The sequence below is a fragment of the Phascolarctos cinereus genome, unplaced genomic scaffold (assembly GCF_003287225.1).
Source record: "Phascolarctos cinereus isolate Bilbo 61053 unplaced genomic scaffold, phaCin_HiC Scaffold_4;HRSCAF=312, whole genome shotgun sequence".
Lineage (NCBI taxonomy): Eukaryota > Metazoa > Chordata > Mammalia > Diprotodontia > Phascolarctidae > Phascolarctos > Phascolarctos cinereus.
Window position 1 is genome coordinate 57,267,250 of NW_027555847.1, and position 23,115 is coordinate 57,290,364.

Below are 23,115 nucleotides of genomic sequence, written 5' to 3' on the forward strand. Positions count from 1 at the left end.
TATCAAGGGTGAGCCTCCCTCCATGCCCAGCCCAGGACTGTGGGATGGGCCTGGGTCACCCCCGTCTAGATGAATCTTAGACACTGCATGAATTCAATCTTTGGAGATTCCTCTGGAAGAAGGCTGCCCTGTTGGGAGTCATGTTCCCCTAAGAAAAGACAATGCCAAGAGGTTGGCATGTTCTAGACAAAAAGCCTCTCCCTCTTGGCAAAACCTGACTATTTTATACTCACCAGATAACGATCTGGAAACAAATAGGCAAATGTTTTCTGTGCTAATGTTATCCCTCTTCCCACTCAATTTGAAAAGAACAGTAGAACCTCACTCTCTGTCAGGGTCTCCCACGCCAAGTGTGGGATTTCCTTGGCTATCAAAGGATGGAGGAATGAACTGTTCTGGGGTAAAGTTTCATCCATGTCATAAAAGCAAACACCAGACCTAGCAAAGAAGATGGCAAGGGTTCCATGAAGCCAGACCTGGCTCAGGGAGCAGCTCACAGAGAAGAAAGTGGCTTCACAGGAATAGAGAAATGCCCAAGGAGAAATGCTTCCAGGGAATGGTGGATGTCTCCTCCGGAACAGTCCTAGAAGGCAGCCCAGCCTTGGGCCAAGAACCTGAGACACTGTCTACTCTACCAGCACTAAGTGGAGTGATTATTCAAGAGAGTTTCCGTCTGATGGCCAGGTTGTGGTCTCCACCATCATCCTTTTAATACTGGAAGACAAAAAAAGTTCTTTCCTTGAGAGCAGGGATGAGTTTTACTGTTTCTTTGCATCTCCAGGACTTTAATATTGCCTGGCACATAATAAGGGCTTAGTAAATGCTTGTTGAAGGAAGGAAAAAAGTATTTATTAAGCCCCTACTATGTGCCAGGCCCTATGCTAAATGCTTAACAAATATTATCTCACAACAACCCTGGGAAGTAGGTATTCATATTATGCCCATATTACAATTGATGAAACTGAGGCAGGCAGGCATTAAGTGACAGCTAGTAAGGGTCTGATGTCAGATTTGAACTCAGATCTCCCAGACTCCTAATCCAGCACTCAGTTCACTGGGTCACCCAGCTGCCTTGCTGATTGATTACTTGGTTGATTGCAGCGTCACAAAGGACAAGAGAGGAGAAAGTTTTGTGAAGAAGGATGTGAGCAACATGTCAGAGGACACCAAGAGGTTGCAGGGGTGGGGAACCTGTGGTCTCGAGGCCACACGTGGCCCTCTAGGTCCTCAAGTGTGGCCCTTTGACTGAATCCAAACTTCACAGAACAGACCCCCTTAATAAAAGGATGTGTTCTGTAAAGCTTGGACTCAGTCAAAAAGCCACACCCAAGGACCTAGAAGGACACACGTGGCCCTCTAGGTCCTCAAGTGCAGCCCTTTGACTGAATCCAAACTTCACAGAACAGACCCCCTTAATAAAAGGATGTGTTCTGTAAAGCTTGGACTCAGTCAAAAAGCCACACTTGAGGACCCAGAGGGCCACGTGTGACCTTGAGGCCACAGGTTTCCCACCCCTGGAACCACTGAGGAGATTGAGGAGAACTAGGGTTACCTTTTGTGCTCTGTGCCAAGAGTAGACATGGTGGTAGTGGTAAAAAATAGATTAGCTGGTGGAGGCTCCTCCCATTGCCCTCCCATCTTCTATGTTCCTTCCATAGCTAAGGACCTCTCCCCTCACAACTGTTCATTCCTCCCACCCTGAGTGGTGAATGTGTCCATGGGAAGCCACGGGATGGGCTGCAACATGCATCACTAGAGGGAATATACAATTAAGAAGGAGCAGAACTGAAGAATACCTCAAAAAAAAAAAGAAAATTTTGGTGTCAGTTGACAAATTCGGTCATTCTAATGTTATTAATGAGCTCAATGAGATGCAGGAATATTTTTTTTTGAGGCAATCAAGGTTAAGTGACTTGCCTACAGTCACACAGCTAGCTAGTAAGTGTCTGAGGCTGGATCTGCACTCAGATCCCCCTGACTCCAGGACCAGTGCTCTATCCACTGTGCTGCCTAGCTGCCCCTATTTGGGTTTTCTAAGAAAGCACACAAACCCTAAGCAGGTACTGAGAGAAAAGAGGTTATTTACAAGAGGCACCAGGATGTTAGATTTGGAGTTAGAACCTGTGTTCAAAAGCCCTGATTTCCTCATCTGTAAAATGGCAGGATTGACCTAGTCTCACTTGCTCGCGTCTCCTCTAGACTCTAGACCTCTTCTGACCCTAGACGTCCCACAAAGACACTCCATCTCTTAGCTGCAAGGCCTTTTCTCTGGCCATCCCCCATGCTTGGAATGTTCTCCATCCTCATCTCTGCTTCCTGGTTTTCTTGGCTTCCTTCAAGTCCCAATTAAAATCCCACGTTCTACAGGAAGGCTTTCCCAACCCCCCTTAATTCTCTGTTAATTATTTCCTATTTATCCTGTGTATAGTTTGTTTATACATATGTGTTTGCTTGTTATCTCCCCCATTAGACTGTAAGCATCCTGAGGGCAGGGACAGTCTGTTGCTTCTTTCTGTATCCCCAGCACTTAGCAAAGCGCCTGGTACATGGTAAGTTAACAAATGCTTACTGACTGACTGAGGTGGCTTCCAAGATCCCTTCAGGCCTAAATCGATCATCTTATGATCTTACCTTATTTTGACCTCTACTACCCAGACTGGTTGTCTGGGTTGGGTGGATATAATGCTTGGTACTCGGTGCCCAAATAGTCAGCCAGTTTGGTGAGGGACAGTGAGAGAGAGAGCCAATTAATGAAGAGACAATCGGGTCATTTGTCTAGTGTCTTCTAGGACAAAGCCTGGGCAACAATCTCATTGCTGTATATACATAATGGTGCTAGACAACACATTTGCCAAATTAAATTAAATTAAATTATTAAATAATCAATTTAGTGACCGCAGATCTATCCTTCACCTGCTACAGTTTCATCAAATGATTAATGAGGAGCAATCTCTTGGGATACCCCGAAAAGGAACAAAGGACAGCTGCAGAGAGTTGGGCTGACTGCCACCCTGGTCAGCCTCAGCCGGTCTCACCTCAGCCAGTCTCGCCTCAGCAGGAAGGAGCTCGGTCATGGCTTTTGGCTAGGCAAGTTGTTCTCTGTTACTGAGGTACTGGGTGGTCACCTGTTGGGATGTTGCATTAGGTAAGGGATTCTTGCCTCAAGTAAAAGGTGAACTGATTTTACACCATCTCCCTGCTTTGGAACATGGAGGGAGGGAAAGAATGACCAGGTGCTTTATGCAGGAGCAGAGAATTTTTTGACCTGTGAGAATGAGCAGCCCAAGGCATTTTGAGCTTTCATTGGCATAGCCAAAGACCTGTGGGCAGTGGCTCCTGGAAAATGTGCCCTTGGCTATTGGAATATGGAAAGAGAAAGAGCCTTGGCATCTCCACCAGCCAATGCGTGCCCTCTACACACCGCCCCGTAGCACAGAGTACAGTCTGGACTGAATGTAGCCCGATTCTCTGTCTTCAGCCTCCTTAGTCTCTTGATGGCCTCTGACACTGTTGCCAATATTCTGCTTTAGAAGACCTTCTCCTTTCTTGACTTTGTGACACTGCAATCAATCAATCAATATATGTTTATTAAGCACTTACTATATTAGACTATAAGCTCCTTGAGGGCAGGGACTATCTTTCTGTATCCCCAGCACTTAGCATAGTGCCTGGCACATAGCAGGCATTTAATAAATGTTTACTGAATTGAATGGGCAGCTAAGTGGTACAGTGGATAGAGCTGGGCTTGGAATCAGGAAGACTCATCTTCCTGAGTTCAAATTAGGACTCAGACATGTACTAGCTGTGTGATCCTAGGCAAATCAGTTATACCTGTTTTGCCTCAGTTTCCTCTTCTGTAAAATGAGCTAGGGAAGGAAATGGCAAACCATTCTAGTATCTTCACCAAGAAAACCCCGAATGGGGTCACAAACAGTCGGACACAACAACTAATTGAATTGAAATGTGAAATAACTGTAGATGAAAAGAAAAGGAAAAAACAGTTGGCGAGGCTCTGTCCCAGGAGATATACTACAACTGGCTTGACTATGTCTTCATTAGTTGGCAAATTATCCTCCCCTTGGCTAATAATTCTGCCCTCAAGGAGCTCACATTCTAATGAGAGAGACAACATGAAACTAATCAGGTATATACAAGATACAGAGTAATCTCTGAGGGGAAGGCACTAGCAGCTGGCAGGGCGGGATTAAGAAAAGCCCTTTGCACAAGACTAAGCAGTGTAAGCACTGGGGATACAAAGAAAGCCCCCCTTCCCAAATTCTGCTTTCAAGGAGCACACAATCTCATGGGGCAATAACATGCAAACAACTATGTGCAAAGAGAGAAAAGCAGCCCAGGTAACACAGTTAGACCATGTCGTATGACGCAGAGATGGAGGCATTACTGAAAAGAAAGGCAGCCTGGTGTGGTCAAAAGACTCTTGAACTGTCTTAGTCAGAGACTTGGTTTCTGATCTTGGCTCTCATGTTGACTTGCTGTGTGACCACTCACTTAATTTCTCAGTTTGCTCTTCTATAAAATGGGGATAATAATACCTCCTCTGTCTACTTTGTAGGGCAATCATGAGATAAAACACATGAAATGGTCTAAATTGTTATAAAAATATAATACATTATTTTATATTAATATATTTCAATATTTAATAAAAATGTTGATATAGTAAATCATTATAACATAATCATTTGATATTTAACAAATGATAGCTAGTATATTTATATAGAAAATATAGTGTATAGTTTAATATTTAATAAAAATAATATTTTATATAACAATTTATTCATAATATATTAACATCTAATTTATCTAGCCAAGATCTTCTGAGACCAAGCCTTGGAAGAACTCTGAAATACCCACTTTGGGGTGGGCAGTCCTAACTCGTGAAATGTTTCTCAGTCTAGCCTTCCTACATTTTTCACTTCCCAGTTCTTGATCTGGGAATTGTAATCAAACTAACACAAAACTGTTGCTTCTGGAAAGGGTGTGTCAATCCACTGCCCTATTGTTCCACTCAACATCCCTGTGACTTCCCAGAAAACAAAACAAAACAAAACAAAACAAACAAAACACCCTTCTCTGGCCAGCACTCTGCAGAAGTTATTATCCCACCCCCACCCCCACCCTTTTAGAGGGTAAACTCCTTGAAGGCAGGAGGCATCTAGCTTTTGTACCCCCAGAACTTATCATATAATAAGTGTTTAAGAAATGCTTTTCATTCATTCTGTTATGCTATAATCAGGAATTTAGAAATTAGTTTTAAAAAAAAGGCCTGGGAGAAGTTAAGGTATAAGCATTTAAGTGCTTAATTTTAGCTTACAGAAGAGCCTTCGTGCAGAGCCTAATGACATTAATTGATCTATGATTAAGTGTTTATTAACCACTTACTATGTGCTACATACTGCTAAGGGCTAGGGGAGCAAAGAAAGGCAAAGGCATAGTCCCTGCCCTTGAGGAGTTTCTAATCTAAAGATTCAACGTGCAGACAACCAGGTACACCCAAGATATCATTTATTCATAGTTCTAATAAGTTCCATGATCTGGTTTCCCAGTCCACATACAGCAGCAAGTTGAAATAAGGGAAAAGGTCTTCTAAAGGAAGCTGTACATCATGAAGGGACAGCTGGCAGTAGGGAAAGAGACAGGAAAAAAAAACAACCCTCCAAAATCATTTATGAGACTTTAAAAAGCACAGGAATTTAAGCCCATTTAGTGCAGAAATGAACAGGCAGCTGGTGATGACATTTCTCTCTTAGATCCCATATAGTGGTCTCCCTCTCTCTCTCTCTGTCTCTGTCTGTCTGTCTGTCTCTCTCTCTCCCAGTGATACACTCACCCTGTAATGTTGTGGGGGGAGACAGTATACACAGCCAGTGGATAGAAGTGGGAGCTGGAGTCATGAAGCCCAACCTGTCTCAAACACTTACAAGCTGTGTATGACCCCTGATAAGCCACTTTCTCAGTCTCCATTTCCTCATCTGTAAAATGGAATAGTAATAGCACCTATCTTTGAAGCTTGTTATGAGGATCAAATGAGATAAGAAATGTAAAATTAGTTAGCCAATAAGCATTTATTAAGCACTTACTGTATGCCAGATACTCTAGTAAGTGTTGGAGATATACAGAAAGGCTACAATAGTTCCAGACTATTTTGTAGTTCATGTTGCTCGTCTTTTGTTTCGAAGACGACTAATGATGTCATTTGTGATATCTTGACTTGTGCATAATTATATTTAAGTGACGCAGAGTTGTACAAATTTGTCAGCCTCATTCTCTCTTCCAGAGTTATTTAAGTTCAGTGGCAAGACACAAGTCAGGACCACCAGTAATGGCCCCAGATGCAATGCTTGGCCTTGGTGTCTGATGTCTGATCAAACTCTAAGCACTCCACAGCGACTGCTTCGTGGCTGTTGGAACAAATTGTTCTCACCCACTCATTCCAGCGGGGGAAGTCTTCACATGCATGAGGTAGACAACTCCCTAACTCACTGATGGTTTTGTGCAGTTAGCTAGGCTTCATCAAGAACAGGTCATGCCAGACTAATCTTATCCTATTTCTAACAAGGCAACTAAACTGATAAATCAGAGGAATACTGTGGCCACAATCTACTTAGACATTTAACAAAGCCTCTCATACAACCCTCGTGAGCAGGATGGAGTGGTATGGTCTGGATCAGTGGCATCAAACCCAAACAGAAGCAGATTCTCATGGCTACATAGTGACTTAGAAAGTCACAAATTGACATTCTCTACATTATATTTTTATTTATTTCATTTAGCATTTCCCAGTTATATTTAATGTAGCGTGCAGTACTCGGGCTGAGTTAGCTACCTCTGGGCTGGATTATAACTTTTAGGTGATTACACATTTAGGTAGATCCAGACAGTAGTCCCCAATGAGCTGATATCAGCTTAGGGGGAGGTTTCAAGTCAAGTTGCCTTGTCCTAACCCCATGTCAGCAGTGACTCTGGAGTAAAAGTTCAAATTCACCCCCCCAAAGATGACTGACTGTGTAACCTTCTTGGACCCCAGTTTCCTCACCATTAAAATTAGTTTGAGCTAGATGATCTCTAAGGTTCCTCCTGACTGATTTTACATAGTAAGAGCCAAGGATAACAGGAAGGATAGCCTAAGTTGCTGCAATTATAGGGAGTAGAAGGATTACACCTTGAATGGAAGGAGGTAATACTCCCAAAGATAACATCTAGGAGAAGTTCATATTCTAATAGGGGAGATGGTATGCAAATAACCAGGTGCATACAAGACATATACAGAATAGAAGGAAGATAATCTCAAAGGGGAAGAAGGCATTATCAGCTAGCGGATAGAAAGCTGAACCTAAAGTCAGGAAGACTTGTGTTCAGATTCACCCTTAGACACTTACTAGCTGTGTAACCCTGAACGAGTCACTTAACCTCTGTCTGCCTCAGTTTCCTTATCTGTAAAATGGGTATAATGATAGCACCTACCTCTCAGAGTTGTAAGGATAAAATGAGATATTTGTAAACTGCTTTGCAAATCTTTAACGCACTATGTAAATGTTGTTGTTGTTGTTGTTGTTGTTATACCTGGAAAGGCCTCCTCTAGAAGGTGGGATTTGAGCCCTCTTGATCTTTAAAGAGCTAATAAATGTTAGCTGTTTGCCTCATCCCCTTACTAGACTATAAGCTCTATGAAGACAGGAGCCATATCTCAGCTAAATATCTTCCATAGGGCATACACAGTACAGATTTAAAATATTTATTTTCAAACGAATTAATAAATATCCTTTGCCGGCATCATTATCCAACAGTTCAGTACAATTAACTGATGTTTGTAATAACTCTGAGTGAACAAGAAAAATCAACAGGATAGCAGCTGTGGTAGCAACATTTCCAGGAGGATAAATATACTGTTCAACAAGTCTGCTTAACTTGGCAGAGAAGCGTATGATGCATTGTAGAAAGATTTCCACCCAAAACAGTTAAAATAGAGCTGTTTGGGCGATTACTAAAGGGGTCAGCTTCAGTTATCAGGAAAATTCACCAGTGTTGAAAAGTCCTTTTCCTGGAGAGGCTTCTGAGGCATTACAGTTAGACAGCTTGACAATCTGCATTCTCTTGCTTGCTACCTTCTAATTGGGAGATTAAAAAACCAAATCTAGTTAAGAAAGCAGGAAGGCAAGTTAAGTTTATAAAGACAGTTTAAAGAAATTCTTCCTGGAACAGGCCCAGAAAAGTGTAAGAAGGGTAGATAAAGTAACTACATTCCCTGGAGAATAAACCTTTCAGTAGAAAGAACGCATGGACCTCAAGTCCACTTACTTATTTACTGGCAGCCTTGATATCACTCAGCTTCTTTGTGGCTTTCCTTGGTATAAACAAGGAATAATAATATCTCTTTCATGGGGACGTTCTGGAAATGATCATCGTCATAAGATACCCTGAATCACCAAATCCTGAAACCATAGCTGGAAAGGATACTGGAGATCATTATTGTCCAATCTTCCTGTTTTACAAGGGAATACCCATACCTTGCCCCAGGGCAAAGAGCAGCAATTGTACTAGGGGGAATTTTGCCCACTGTTTCTGAAAGATGAAAACCTGAAGTTCATTCACTCAAAGGGCAATAGAGGTACCTGGTGAGCACCATTAGGTGCTAACCCACTGTATTGTTGAGTCTTGTCTAACTCTTTATGACTTCTCTCTTGGCAAAGATGCTGGAGTGGTTTGCCTCTTCCTTCTCCAGCAGATTAAGGCAAACAGAGATTAAATGACATTGGCACCTAGTTATTTACATACCATCTCCCCTATTAGAATATGAATTCTTACTGGGTGTTATCTATGGGAGTATTAGCTCCTTCCATTTAAGGTGTAATCCATTCACTCCCTATAATTGCAGCAACTTGAGCTGTCCTTCCCGGCTAGTAAGTGTCTGAGACTGGATTTGAACTCAGGTCTTTCTGACTCCAGCCTTGGCGCTCTATCTGCTGAGCCACCTAGCAGTTTCACAAATCCTTTACCAGGAGAGAATTCAGAAGGAGAAGCAGTGGAAAGGATGTGATCTGAGTGAAAGGGAGAGGGAATTTGCTCTCCTTCTCCTCTCCATCCCCAGCTCAGTTGATGTGGTCACAGGATATAATCAGAAATGATGAGGCATTAAAAGAGATTTATGGGAGGACTTGGACCAGAGGGCATGGTTGAGTTTCTATCTGCCTCACCATTGTCTTATCAAATTAAATTTGCCCATCCTTTCCTCTTGTCACAAAAAAGAGGCACCCTTGATCCTTCTAAGGTTAATCCCTCCAATCTATGCCCATCTCTTTCCTTGACCTATAGGACTCAGAATTTTCTCTTATGCATCTTCAATCTCTTTCCACTCTTCCCACCTGCCTACAAACATTCTCAGGTCACTCTAATCCCACAAAAAAACTTCCTTCAGTCCTTCTAAGACACCTAGCTGCCACCCCATCTTTCTCTTCCCTTTTGCTGCCAAACTGCTTGGAAAAGCAGTCCACACTCAATGCTTCCACTTTCTTACAGCCCATTCATTCTCTATTCACTCTCCTCCCTTTTGACTTCCATTCCCAGCGCTCTTGAAACTGCACTCTGAGATTTCATTAGTGACCCCTGAATTTCCAAATTCAATGGTCCCTTTTCGATTCTCATCCTCCTTCATTTCTCTGAATCACTTAACACTGTATTCTTTCTAAATACCATTTCCTTCTTTGGTTTCCATCATTTCATTTCCTTGTTTCTCTGGTCATTTTTTTTTTTTACCTTTACTCTGCCTCTTCCCAATCCTTTAAGGACAATGTTCCCCAGGAGTCTGTCCTCAGCATTCTTTTCTCTGGTGTTTCCTTCAATGCTTAGCACAATACCTGGCACATAGTGGGGACTTCATAAATGCTTTTTGATTACTTGTTGCTTCATCCCTTACAATAGCTTTAACTACCTTCTTTCTATGAAGAAAACTTCCAAATCTGTATCTCCAATCTTTACCTGTTCTGGATCTCTTTTTCCACATAGGTAATTGCCTTTAAGATGTCTACCTGGGTGGCCTATACTACAAGTACAATACATCCCAAAATGAATTTACTCTCTTTCACCTCAAAACCTGCTCTTATTTCTGAATTCACTATTTTTTTTTTGCCAGTGGTACCATCTAGTCCTCCATGTTTGCAATTTTGCCCACTACCACCACCCTGGTACCGATCCTCATTACTCATCTATGCCATTGCAGTAGCCTCCTGGTATGTATTTGTTTCATTCTTTGTACTTATATTCTCCATACCCAGCACAGTATCTAAGACTAGGCACTTAATAAATGTCACGGCCCCTTTGTCACCCTGGAAGTTTTCTCTGTTTCTGGCTTTTTCCCATTGTAAGTACGCTCTACCCCTGCAGCCTTTTTTTTTTTTCACAACCTGCATTTTAAGGAAATTGCCCAGACCACCATGGCTTTATTTTTCTCTGGACTCCACTCTTGTCTCTCTCCAGACTTTTCCCACCATGCCACAGCAGTCTTCCTACACTGGAAATTCACTCTGCCCCTGGCCCTCTCTCAGTGGAAACATACTCTTCCCCTGGGGCCACTTCCTCTAATGGGTCTTTCCCAGAACCTCCATTTTAAGGAAAGCATGCGGGACAGCCATGTCTTCATTCCTCTCCAGGCTCCACTCCTGACCCTCTAGACTCTCCCCACCATTCCCCAACCCAACCCATTTCAGCCTCATTTTATGTATTGTCTTATCCCTCTTGCTGCCAAACTTCTTGGAAAAGCAGTCCACACTCAATGCTTCCACTTTCTTACAGCCTATTCATTCTCTATTCAGCCTCTTCCCTTTTGACTTACATCCCCATATGTTTGTATGTATTGTCATTAGAACATAAGGCCCTTGAGGGCAGCAACTGCTTTTCTTTCTCCTTGTGTTTGTTTCCCAGACTCACTATGGTGCCAGGTATATAGCACTGTGCTTTATAAATGCTTGATAACTTGACTTGTTGATTAATTGATACATCTTCTCACCTCTACTCTCTCTTCCATGCAATCCATAGTTCCCATCATCACCCCAAAATCTTATTTATGCACAAACCTGGTCCTATCACTCCTTTGCCCTTTGATGATTCAGACTCATCTTTATGAGCTCAAATCTAGCCTCAGATACCTACTAACTGTGTGACCCTGGGCAAGTCGCTTCACCCTGTTTGCCTTAGTTTCTTCATGTGTAAAATGAATTGGAGAAAGAAATGGCAAACTGCTCCAATATCTCTGCCAAGAAAACCCCAAATAGGGTCACAAAGCACAGGTCTGGCTATGTCATTTCTCTCGTAGTTAGACTACGTTGGATCCCTATTGCCGGTCTACAATATCAAATATAAGGGGGAGGCACTAGCAGTTTGGGGGTTTTGGGGGGGGGAACAGAATCTGGTTCCAAGTGACCTTTCCAGCCTCCATTCTATATTAAGCCCTCTTTCCCACACTCTACATGTCTAACCAAAGTAACCTTCCTGCTGTATCTCAGAAGAAACTTCATCTTCAGTGTCCATGCTTTTGCCCTGCCTATCTCCCATGCCTAGAACCCCATCTTTCCTTCCTCTGCCTCAAAGAATCCCACACTTCTTGTCTAACTCAGCTCCCCCTCCACTGCCTACATTAAACCTTGCCTGATCTTCTCAATTACTAGGCCTTCCTCAACCACCCAATTTATTTTGTTTATTTGGCATATACTTAATCATGTACATTGTGACTCTCTGGATAGAATGTAAATTCCTTAAGAACAAAACAGTGTTGTATCTCCAGGGTCTATCAAAATGCCTGGTATATAGAGGGTGCTTAATAAATTCTTGTTGATTAATTGACCAATTGATTCATTCCATAGTTGAACTCACTATGAATTTGTGAATCCCCCTGAGAAAGAGGAAATATTTTGGGTTTTTCAGATACTGCCTGAGTGGGAATTCTGATAAGGCCTGAGAGCAAGGCTGTGGCAATGAAGGAGAAAAAGCATCACAGAAGCTGGGTTCAAATCCTGGATGTATCATTACCTATGTGATCTCGAGCAAGTCAGTTCTTTGCTCTGGACCTTGCTATTCTTATCCATAAAATAAAAAGGTTGGGTAGACTAGAGCAGAGCTGTCAAATACAGCCAGAACCAGATTAAAATGTAACTGGGAAACAGTTAACAAAACAAATAAAAATACAATAAAACACAGCTAACATTACAGTTTAAAACTAAGTCAATATGCAGCCTTCTGGGATCCTCATGTATAGATTTGTATCCCTCATTTTTATTTAAGTTTGATGCCACTGGATGAGATGACCCCTAACAACGGTTAGGTGGTGAAGTGGATAGAGCACCAGGCCTGGAGTCAGAAAGACCTGAGTTCAAATCCAGCTTCAGATACTTCCTAGCTGTGTGACCCTGGGCAAGTCACTTAACTTCTGTCTGCCTCAGTTTTCCACAACTGTAAAATGGGGATAATAATAGCACCTATTTCTCAGGTTTTGTTGTGAGATCAAATGAGATAATAATTGTAAAGCAGTTAGGACAATGCCTGACACATGATAGGCATTTAATAAATCTTTTCTTCTTCCTTTGCTCTCTTCTTCTTCCTTCCTTCCTTTCATTCTTCTTTTGCTTCCTTTTTCCTTCCCTCTCTCCTTTCCTTCACTTCCTCCTTCCCTCCCTCCCTCACTTCCTTCCTTCTTCCTTCCTTCCTTCCTTCCTTCCTTCCTTCCTTCCTTCCTTCCTTCCTTCCTTCTTTCTTTCCTTCCTTCCTTCTTTCTTTTCTTCCTCCCTCTCTCCTTTCCTTCCCTTCCTCCCTCTCTCCCTCCCTTCCTCCCCCCTTCCTTCCTCTCCTCCTTCCTTCCTTCCTTCCTTCCTTCCTTCCTTCCTTCCTTCCTTCCTTCCTTCCTTCTTTCCTTGCTGCCTTCCTTATTTTTCCCCCCTTCCTCCCTGCATCCCTCCTGCCTTCTTGCCTTCCTTCCTATCTATTACAACTAAAATCCTATGAGTCTAATTTTTTTTAGGGAAGGGGACATGGGCTAGGCAAGGCTGGAGGGGCTGAGGCAAGGCACCAAAGGCTCTGCCCTGAAAGACAAATTTTGCCAGCTTTCCATTTTCCCCTTAGGGCCAACCCAGCTCTACACATTATGTACTACTTTATATTGGTTTCAGGTATCTCATGTCAGACATTAACCGTTTGTGTAACATTATTCTCCCAAGGGGCGGAGAGCTCATTTTTCAGCCTTAACAGGTGGCATTTTGCAGGGATGTCAAAGGAAGGGGGAAAGAGCATGCAGGCCATGAAAAATGGGTGTCCTCCCAAGAGCGTCTCTCTCCAACCCTTTCAACCTATTCTTCATTAAAGGCATCCTATTGATCGGTGGGTGAGGCGCTCCTGAGGAAAGGTTACAGGAGGTGAGAGAGCTGTGATCTTTCCAGATAAGGCCTCCCAAACCAAACTGCTAATAAGTTTGAATAATGAGGTTTGCATCTGTGTCCTAGAAGGCTGCTTTTCATTTGTTTGATCTCAGAGATTGCAAACTGTTAAATTTGGGAGGGATCTTGTAACTGGGCATCAAACACAGCCTCCCCCCATGTCCCTTGTCCCCCTTTACAGAAGAGGAAATGGAGATTCAGAATGAATGAATGAATGAATGAATGAATACAAATAAGTATTAAGTGCTTACTATATGCCAGGTTCTGTGCTAAGCAAGGCAATCCCTGCCCTCGAGGTTACAACTCATAAAGGAGAGACACGGAAAGGGGGGGAAAGGGGAGACAAGATTTAGCATGGTTTGGTAATGGCTGGGAGATAGCATGGTGGCCTAGTTCTGGGTTAGAATAGGTTGAAATCACATCTATTGCCGGCCCCAGGGGCAGAAGTAACTTGCTCAAAGCCAGGATTAGGTCCTGATTTCCAGACCACTACTCTTTTCAGACCACCAGGCTGCCTCCCTCACCTGACCTGTAACCTGGGCCCAGGCTGACCCCATCCCTGGCTAGCAGGCTTTTTTCCTCAAACACGGAGCCTTTCATCTACACTTGCCATGCCCCTGACATCTCTGCCATGTATTTTATGGGGACAATACACCATGATAGCATGTTCTGGGTCAAATTCCATCAGAGGTTTTCTCTCAATTGGCTGTTTTAAAGAATGCACATTTCTTCATTTTCTTCTCCTTTCTGCCTCATGTGGACCACCTGTTGCTTCCCCAGACTTAGTATTCCATCTGCCCTCTCTGGGTCACTGCACAGGCTGTCTCTCTTGCCAGAAATGCCCTTCTTTATCACCTTCAACTGTCTGAATCCCTACATCCCTAATGGATTAGCTCATGTGCCATCTCCTGCAGTAATAGTAATAGCTAGCATTTACATAATGCTCTAAGGCTTGCACAGTGCTTTACAAATGTTGGCTTATTTTATTGATGCAGTGACCCTGGGAGAAGGTACCATAATGATCTCCATTTTACAGAGGTGGAAACTGAGGCAAGCAGGTTAAGTGACTTTCCCAGGGCCACATAGCTAGTAAGAATATCTCAGGCTTGGATTTGAATTGAGGTCTTTCTGATGCTAAGTTCAACACTCTATCCACCGTATCACAGGCAGCATCCTCTGATCTCTTTATTTGTGGGGTGCTCACTCCCTGCTTCTCAAATTATCACGCATATTCTACAAGTTGTATCCTCCTTTTAAGCCAGAAAGGCCTTTAAAGGCAGGGGCTGTTATAAATTTTGTCTTCATATCCCTGCCGAGGCAAGCACAACGCCTTGCACGCAGCAGATGCTTAATAAATGCTTATTGGATTGAATTAGGCCTGGGAATGGTCTAGTGACTTGCCCAAGATCATCCTGTGTCAGTGGAAACCCAGAATGCTCAGCTCTACTACCATGAAAAATATCCACTGAGCCAGCAGGGCATGGGATCTAGCCTTGGCTCAGCCACACTCTGAGATGCTGAGCAAATCATTTAGCCTGTGTGGGCCTTGGAGTCTGTGCCAGTGAAATAATAATTGAGATTTCTATGGCGCCTCAAGGTTTGCAAAGCACTTTCTATCTATTGGACCCTTACAGAACCCCAAGGCATCATTATGCCCCTTTTATTGATGAGGAAACTGAGGCTTGAGCTCACCCAGCTGGAAGATTTGGAGGACAGGTTTAAACCTGAGTCAATCCTGACTCCAAGTCCCATACTTTTTCCCTCACCTCTTCCCACAGCCTTCCTAAAAGGTGGAGGATGAACTTATTGACCGCAAAAGTCCCTTCCAGCTCCAGGATTCTATGTTCTATTCAACATCCTGAGGGGAACTGTGGCATCTGTCAGACTCAGGAAGGACGTGCTAGAGGACGCAGGTGTCGCCCACAGTACTCCAGACGTGCAGAAAAGTACCAGCTGCTCTGTCTAGTTCATGGTTCTTTCTCAAGCCTGCCCTCCCTCCTGGATAAGCAAGTAAACATACAAAGTTGATGCTCTTGTGACTCTGGGAATGTGGGGTGAGGATATTGGCAATGGCAGGATCCTATATCTTGGACTGGACAACAGCCAGCCTGGCCCAAACATATCCTACCTCCCTTCCCCCAAACATTTCCCATAATGTCCCTGGGCGATCCATTTCAGGAAGTTCTTCCTGGAACCTACCTTCTATATTCCCTGAAACTGGTTAAATTCTGCTTGATTTAACATTTATTAAATGTTCACAATGAGCCCAATTCTCTGGACGACCCCAAGAATCTCCCTGAGACAAAGGGCCGTAGTTTAACGCTAATATATATTCCTTCAGTGATGGTGTATGTATGGCTGCAGTCACCATACTCTCAGAACAACTGAAGTTCAGAATTGCCCCCGCCAAACAACGGAAAGACATGGAGTGAATTACACAGGAGATGTGATGTAAATGATAGTACCAGGAAATGAATATTTTCCAGGAAAAAAAAAAGATGGGCCAGTCACACACATAGTGAGAATTAATAATAATAACTAGCTAACATTTATGTAGGACTTACTATGTGCTAGGCATTGTGCTAAGTGACTTACAAATATTATCTCATTTGATCTTCAAAAAAAATTATTTCATGTGTCCTTTTATTATCTCTATTTTACAGATGAGGAAACTGAGGCAGGCAGGGTTAAGTGACTTGCCCAGGGTCACAAAGCTAGTAAATGTCTGAGGCCATATTTGAACTCAAGTCTTCCTGATTCCAGGCCTGGCAGCCTATCTATACACTGTACCTGAAGCTGCCAGAAGAAGAAACAATGGCTCTTATGTCCTCGTTGGCATTAATCAACCAATCAATTATTAAGTGCCTATTATGTGCTAGGCACTGGAGATACACTGACAAAAGCCAGATAGCACCTCACCTTCAAGGAGCAACAGACACACTGCGTCAAAGATAATAAGATGAAGGTGAGGACATGTCTTGTGGGCCCTCTATGGAGGGGCAGGGGTGGAGTCACAAAGGTTGGCTAGCCTTGTGAGTTGCATCAGCTGGGGGTGGGGGGAATGACCATACTGATTAGATTTTTAAAAATCCAGTAGAGTGTTAGAATAAGAAACCATGATGAAGACAGGGATGGTGTCCCATTGTGGGGCCACAAAGCCAAAACAAGAACCAGTCTCTGCCCTCAGGGGGATAAAGCACCTGCCCAGATCCATCAATACATAACAAGAATGTAGTAAGCTCTTACTATGGACCCAATACCGTGCTAAGCACTGAAGATACAAAGAAAAAAAGCAAAACCAGACCCTGCCTGAAGAAGCTTACATTCAAATGGGAGAGATGACATAAATATAGATAGCATTTTACCTGATACATACAGAGTAAGGGAAGGGAAGCTCAGAGGAAGGGCTTTTCTTCTACAGAAGTCAATGTTTTAGCTGAGTCTAGAGGGAAGCCAGAGGTTCTAAAAGGTAGAGATGGGGAGGGAGAACATTTTAATCAGGGGAACTGACAGTGTAAAGGCAGAGAGGTGGGAGATAGAGGGTCATATTAATTGATCGTGTTATCATTTGAGGGGGGCAGCTAGGTAGAGCAGTGGATTGACCTGGAGTCAGGAAGACTCCTCTTCATGAGTTCAAATATGGCCTCAGACACTTACTAGCTGTATGATCATGGGCAAGGCACTTAATCCTGCTTGCCTCAGTTTCCTCAGCTGTAAAATGAGCTGGAGAAGGAAATGGCCACATATTCCAGTATCTTTACCAAGAAAACCTCGAATGGGGTCACAAAGAGTTGGACATGAACTGAACGATAACAAATAACATCTGAGGAGGCAAAGAGCAATGACAACAAGCTTGGTCTGGTTTCTTGCTCGTTTTTTCTAGTACATGTTATCATATGGCTAGGATTAGGGGGTCTTTTGTGGTTGGGGTTAGGGGTCAAGGCTGTAGCTGCAGTTAAAAGGTAGAGCTCTAGTCAAGATTTATGGCAATGGCTACAAGTAGAATGAAAGGTCAGTCTGTAGCCAAAATTTGGCATTATTCTGTGGATGGGTTTAGGGCTCAGTCTCTGGTTGGAATCTGAGTTTAATCTGCAACCAAAGCTTGACTAAGTCTATGGCAACGTTCAGTCTGTGGACCACAAAATGGAAGGAAATCTAACAAAGTGTAACCTTTGGATGTTGGCCCTCTGGGACAAAGCCCTGATTGCCTCATCCTAGTTATGGCTCTGGTTGACATTCTATAGGTGAGATTCTTCGGCATAGTACTGGAGACACAGAGGTAAACAAATTTGAAGAGGTACTGAGGAGACCTTGTTAGGAAGACTGCCTTCATCAGAAAGCATCGATAGAATTGCCATTCCCATGCCTTTCATTCAGATAAGCATCATTTAGCATCTTTCTCTTGGGTACCTTCTCCTTTTCTTTATTTAAGCTGATATCTTAGGTATGGATAGAATCAAAAAATATTCATTGAGTATCACATCCATGATCTCTAACCACCTGACTGAATTTGATTCTGATAGCAATATCATCTCCACACTTGCAAGCTCCAGACAAAATGGATCTAATCCAACAGCCAGCCTGGGTTTTCCTTTTTCTAGGCATGAGTTGATCCTTTCTCCTCTTGCCCTTGGCCACTGAACTGAGGAGAAATGGGTAGAAGGCTAAATCTCTCATCATAAAACATGACCTTGCTATAAAAATCCTGGGTCACCCCTTGCTTCTCACTATATTGTTTATATCCATTCTCTGACAGCCAGAGAAATCATTCCTTTGACCTACTGTGCTCCCTTGAGCTGCCACTATTAGCGCACTGGAAAAGTCAGTATTGTGCAGTAGGGTGGAAAGTAGGGTGGATTCCTTGGTCTGGGAATCAAATGATCTGGTTTCTAATCCCAGATCAACTACCAATTGGGATATGCCCCCAGAGAATGCTGATAAACCTCTCTGGATCTCCTTTATTAATCTTTCAAAAAGAAGGGGCTGGGCTGAATAGTCTCTAAGGTCCTTTACAGGTCTATATCTGTGAGCCTTTGAGCTTTCCTAGGCTCTCAGTTTCTACCTTTGTAAAATGAGGCAGTTGGAGTAGGCAGATGACCTTGGCTCTTGCTCTGAAGTTTATCTCTATCCAATTTGCCAATTTAAGTGTGGGCAGGGGAGAGATCAGTACTTAGAGAGATGCCAAGTGATGCTTCCCTATATGAAAATGATGGAAATGGCAATCAATTCTGTTGATTGGCTTCTGATGAGAGAAATTTTCTTAACTACTTTCCCCAATTATCTCTTCAGATTTCACTTAACTCTGTGGCAGGAAAGAAGGAAACGAGCATTTATTAAGTGCTTACTATGTGCCAGGCATTATGTCTCCAGGATTATGTTCACTTATTGGCCAATGGACGAGACGATCACACAAAGACTGTCAATCAGAGTCATAACTACAGTTGGTCAACATTTTTTCCCCTGACACAGCTTTCTGTCCCACTAGCCCTACTCCAACTCTCTTATCTTGGCAGAATTCCAAGTAAAAGAATGGCTAGTTCTAACTCAGGTATCCATAGTTAATGTTTATAGATGGTCTAAAAACCACATGATCCTTAGGACCCTCTGCCTTCTCCTCAACCACTTTGTCACCATTACTGCAGAAGCAGCAGGTGGCCAGCCACACGGCACTAAAGTCCATTTTGTATTTGTCTGTTTCATGGATTCCCATGGTCAAGGAATTTATCACCTAGTGGCCAATCTACTGGTGATGAATTAGCCTGTACCTTGCTTGTCTGGTTCTTGAGAAAACAGAGACAATCTATGGCTCTTCTTCTTCTATTATGCTTATGGTTATATAAGTACGGATGGAGGACAAACTTTTTGAAGGTACAAGTAACCATCAACAGTACAAGAAGAGCACTGAGCTGAGATTCAAACTGGGCTCTAATCTCCCCATTGCCTCCAATTAGGAGGTGTCCTTCAGCAAATCACTTCTTTTCTCTGGGCCTCCCTTTGCCCACATGTAAAATGAAAAATGTGGACTAGATCATTTGGAAGGTGTCTGTCAATTTGAGGACTATGATTCTCAGAAACTGAAGTCCCAAGTGTGAGCTCCCGAATAGTTCCAGTGAAGTTCCAGTTTTATGGCTCGGAGTTCATATTAATTGTGATGTATCCCAGTTCCCATTGAACCACCACACCCAGATGGTCAGATATCAGCATTCAATTGAATTTTAATTTAACTTTTAGTACTGAGCACCCCTAAAATGCCTAGGCCATGACCTAATGGTCTATAATTAAGCTGCCATGCACCCAGTCCATTGTTCTTGACTGAGCTCTAAAGAGTGTATATTTCTGCTATCCAATCAATGGCTAATCACTTGGCATATAAAAACACTCCTCCATGACAGCTGCCTTCTTCCAGCCCCTGCCCAGTCAATAAAGTGATATCTGCTAGACTCTAACCTAAACGTGGCAGTAGCTTAGGCACAAGCTGCTGTTGGCCACAGAACAGGGAGGAAAGGCCTCACAGAGGCAGATGTCATCTGGCCCATTATCCCTGCAGTTCTGGAAAGCCGAAAACTCTCACTATTGTTTTATTTTTTTTCTCACTATTGTTTTAAAGAGAGTTAGGGCATAGGAAAAAAAATGACTAAAGCTGCAGTAGGGTTGCTCAGAAGGAGGAGGTGAGGTGGTAGTGGGGACCTTAGTCCAAGTTGGCAGACTTGGGGTTCAAAATCCTTTCTGCCTTCACTACCTATATACAGTGCATGCTATTACAGTTACACCTCCCTCCCACCCTCCTCCCTCCCTTCCAGGAAATGTTGGCTGGATCCACACACTCATTATAAATACAACATACCCAAAAAATGTCCCTCTGAAACCCCCAAATGCCTATGCCTATATGTGTCTTTGCTGAAGAGACCCCCATTTCCTTTGACTCTCAATCCTAAATCAAGGGAGTTTTTTTTCCCTTTGTCATACTCAATCCCGCTCCTTGCCACCAGCCTGCACTTAGCTCCTAAAGCAGACAATGTGATTTTTTTTTGCATTAAAAGGGTAAAAAAAAAAAAGGTAAGCAGCAGGATATGGGTTCCAAGACAGGCAAAATGGTGGCTTCCTGTTTCTTTAGTAATGTGCAAGTGGGGTCACTTTTTTTTTTTGTACATGCAAAATGCATCTTGCAAAATTTTTAAATGGGGGAAGAGGTGTTTTAAGCACATTAAGCACATTTAAGCACAATGAAGTTGATGGAGGCTGTTTGCCACCACATTGGGGCCTGGCCCTTTGGGGATTTTATTCCTAATATCTTCGAGGATTTATTTCCTAATCTATTTGTTGAAAGAAATGAGGCGAAAAGATGCACGAGAAGGGAACATCTCTCAGACCCACCAAAACCCTTGAAGTAGGTTTCAGTGGGTTCTCCTTTGGTTCTGAAGCCCTGGGCAGGCATAGAGGATGTGAGGGAGGAGAGCCCATAAGGTGCTGTCTGGAACCTAAAAGGGATGTTTCTTTCCAGCATGAAGACAGGAAAGAGAGGAGTAGACAAAGCGCCCCAAGCCAGAGGTGCCCCCAGATATGGGAGGTGTGTATAGACCGTTCAGAGAGATGTGGAAAACTGTTTTGTTTCTGTTTGTTTTTTAATCGCATTCTTCGTGGTTGTAAACTCAGAACTCTGGGGTAAACTCACAAGGAAGTACAGTATTGCTGAGGGAAGGGCTCCCAAAAACTGGCACCAACTTGGGGAGAAAGAGACCTCGTTTCCCACCCCGACCTCGGGGAGGGAGCCCGGTGAACAGCAGAAGCACATGCAAATTAGCCTCCCTGGGCGAGACCCTGGCACCAGAGTCGGAGAGAGCCAGTGAGTGGAGCAGGTCCGGCCGCCGCACTTCTGGCGGAGCCTGCCTGCCAGCTTGCTCTCTGGTCATCCGCTTCTCAAAGGGTCGGAAGGGGAGAGGCTCTGGGGGTCCGGGCTCTCAGGTTCCGGAAACCGAGAGACAGTGGGTTGCGAAGAGGTAGGAGCAGCTCCCCTCTCCCACCACGGGTCGAAATGGCATCTAGGGTGCGCGCGCCTCGTTTCTAGATATAGCTAGGGGAAATCAACAAACGAAGCCATAAAGGCTTGGATTGATTAATATTGGGGAGGGGAGTTGCGTTCCCTACCTCCCTGTTCATAGGCTCTTTTATAAGCCGTCTCCCATTTCCTCTCTAATTTAGTCCCTCCAAGAGAAAAGATAGGGAAACCACCAGCTCAAATCTCAGAATGAATTGTGGACCAGCCCGACTGAGTAGTCGCAGCTCTTCAGTGCCTGAAGGGGACTCCTAACTGAGGGAAGGGGCCCCGAGACACCCGCTTCTAGAGGACCCTTCCCACGAGATTTGCAACTCTGCCAGCCCTAACCCCATCGCTTCCATCGGCGTGCACGGCCCAAGCTCTTTAACTTCCCTGCTGGTTCCCCGGGCGCACACCAGTTGCTCAGCGCGGAGAGCCCCTGCCCAGGATGGGTGGGGAAGCATTGGTTTCTTTCTTTATTACTATTACGGGGGACGCGACGGCTAGAAATGTCTCACTCTGCCTGTCAGTTGCAACCTTCCCGTCTCGCCCCTGGGGCTCAGGGAAAACAAAAGTTCCCCAGGTCCAGCGCGTCCCCTTCTCTCTCTGCCCTGCCTCGCGGTTGGGTGCGATGGAGAGAGCCTGCTCTCAGCAGGGGCCCTGCCCCGCTGGTCCCACTCGCAGGAGGGGCAGGGCCCTGCCGGTCAAGCTCCCAGCCCCCCAACCCCTAGCCCCCAGAGGCCGCAGCTGGCAAGGACAGACATCTCGAGGCTGGGCACTCCCGTACCCTGAACCATTTCCAGGAAGGTCGGGGTCTGAGGGTGTTGCAGCCCCCGGAGTCTGAGGCTAGGCAGCTGCGCTCCTCCGCCCGCCCGCCCCCGCTGCCGCCTCTCCCGGGCCCCGCGGACACACCTACCTGCGTTGTTCATCTTCCAAAGAGCGGAGCCAACTCTCCGCCGCGCTCGCTGCAGTCCCCCGCCTCAGATCATGGTCCCACTGCCCTGGCAGTCCAAGGTTCGGCTCCTCTCAAAAGCGCTCTTCCTCCCCTCTCGGTCTTTCTCGCGCGTGCACTCACCCCCACCCTCTCCGAACCCCGCCTGGGCAAGGCAAAGGAGGAAGCCCCCGAAGCCGCTGGCTGGGGAAGAGGGTTCGGAGAAGTTGAGTAGGGGCTTCGGGGGCGGGGCCGAAGGAGCGCCTGCGGCGGCCAAGCTGGGCAAGGGAACAGTTCGGCCTGGAGGAGGTCGGCTGGGGCTCAGCTGCAGCTGGGGCTGAGTGGCTGCGGGGGGCGCGGCTCGGACCCGGCTGCTGCTGCTACTGCTACTACTGCCGCTGCTGCCGCCGCTGCTGCTGCTGCCCGGCCCCTAGCTCTGCCCCCCTCCCTCCCTCCCACCCTCCCAGAGCCCAGAGCAGGGCGAGCGCAGACTCGCGGTCAGGTCTCCTGGTTCCCCTGTGCTCGCTGCGCTCTGGTGGCCCGAGCTTCCCTCCTCCTCCTCCACCAATACCTCCTCCTTCTCCTCCCCCTCCTAGACATTTCCTTTCCTTTCCTGAAGAGGAAGCCCTTTTTTGCTCAGTCAGGGATTGAAGGCAGTGAAGAAAACCGAGGGGGGCGAACAGCAGCCAAACAAGCGGAGATTTAAAGGGACA

The 23,115-nt window shown here is 44.7% G+C and overlaps 1 protein-coding gene across 2 annotated transcripts in view; it reads right to left on the minus strand.

The window, feature by feature from the left end:
• The window catches only part of FGD5 (FYVE, RhoGEF and PH domain containing 5), a 188,869-nt gene extending 166,030 nt beyond the window's left edge, over positions 1 to 22,839 (minus strand). Inside the window, exon 1 of one of the 2 annotated variants that reach the window (XM_020981127.2) lies at positions 22,388 to 22,839. In XM_020981127.2, the coding sequence (XP_020836786.1) occupies positions 22,388 to 22,400 (13 nt within the window). In that variant the 5' untranslated portion in view covers positions 22,401 to 22,839. The remainder of the gene's footprint in view (positions 1 to 22,387) is intronic. The other variant, XM_020981128.2, reaches the window with a different exon arrangement.
• Positions 22,840 to 23,115: the final 276 nt, after the last annotated feature.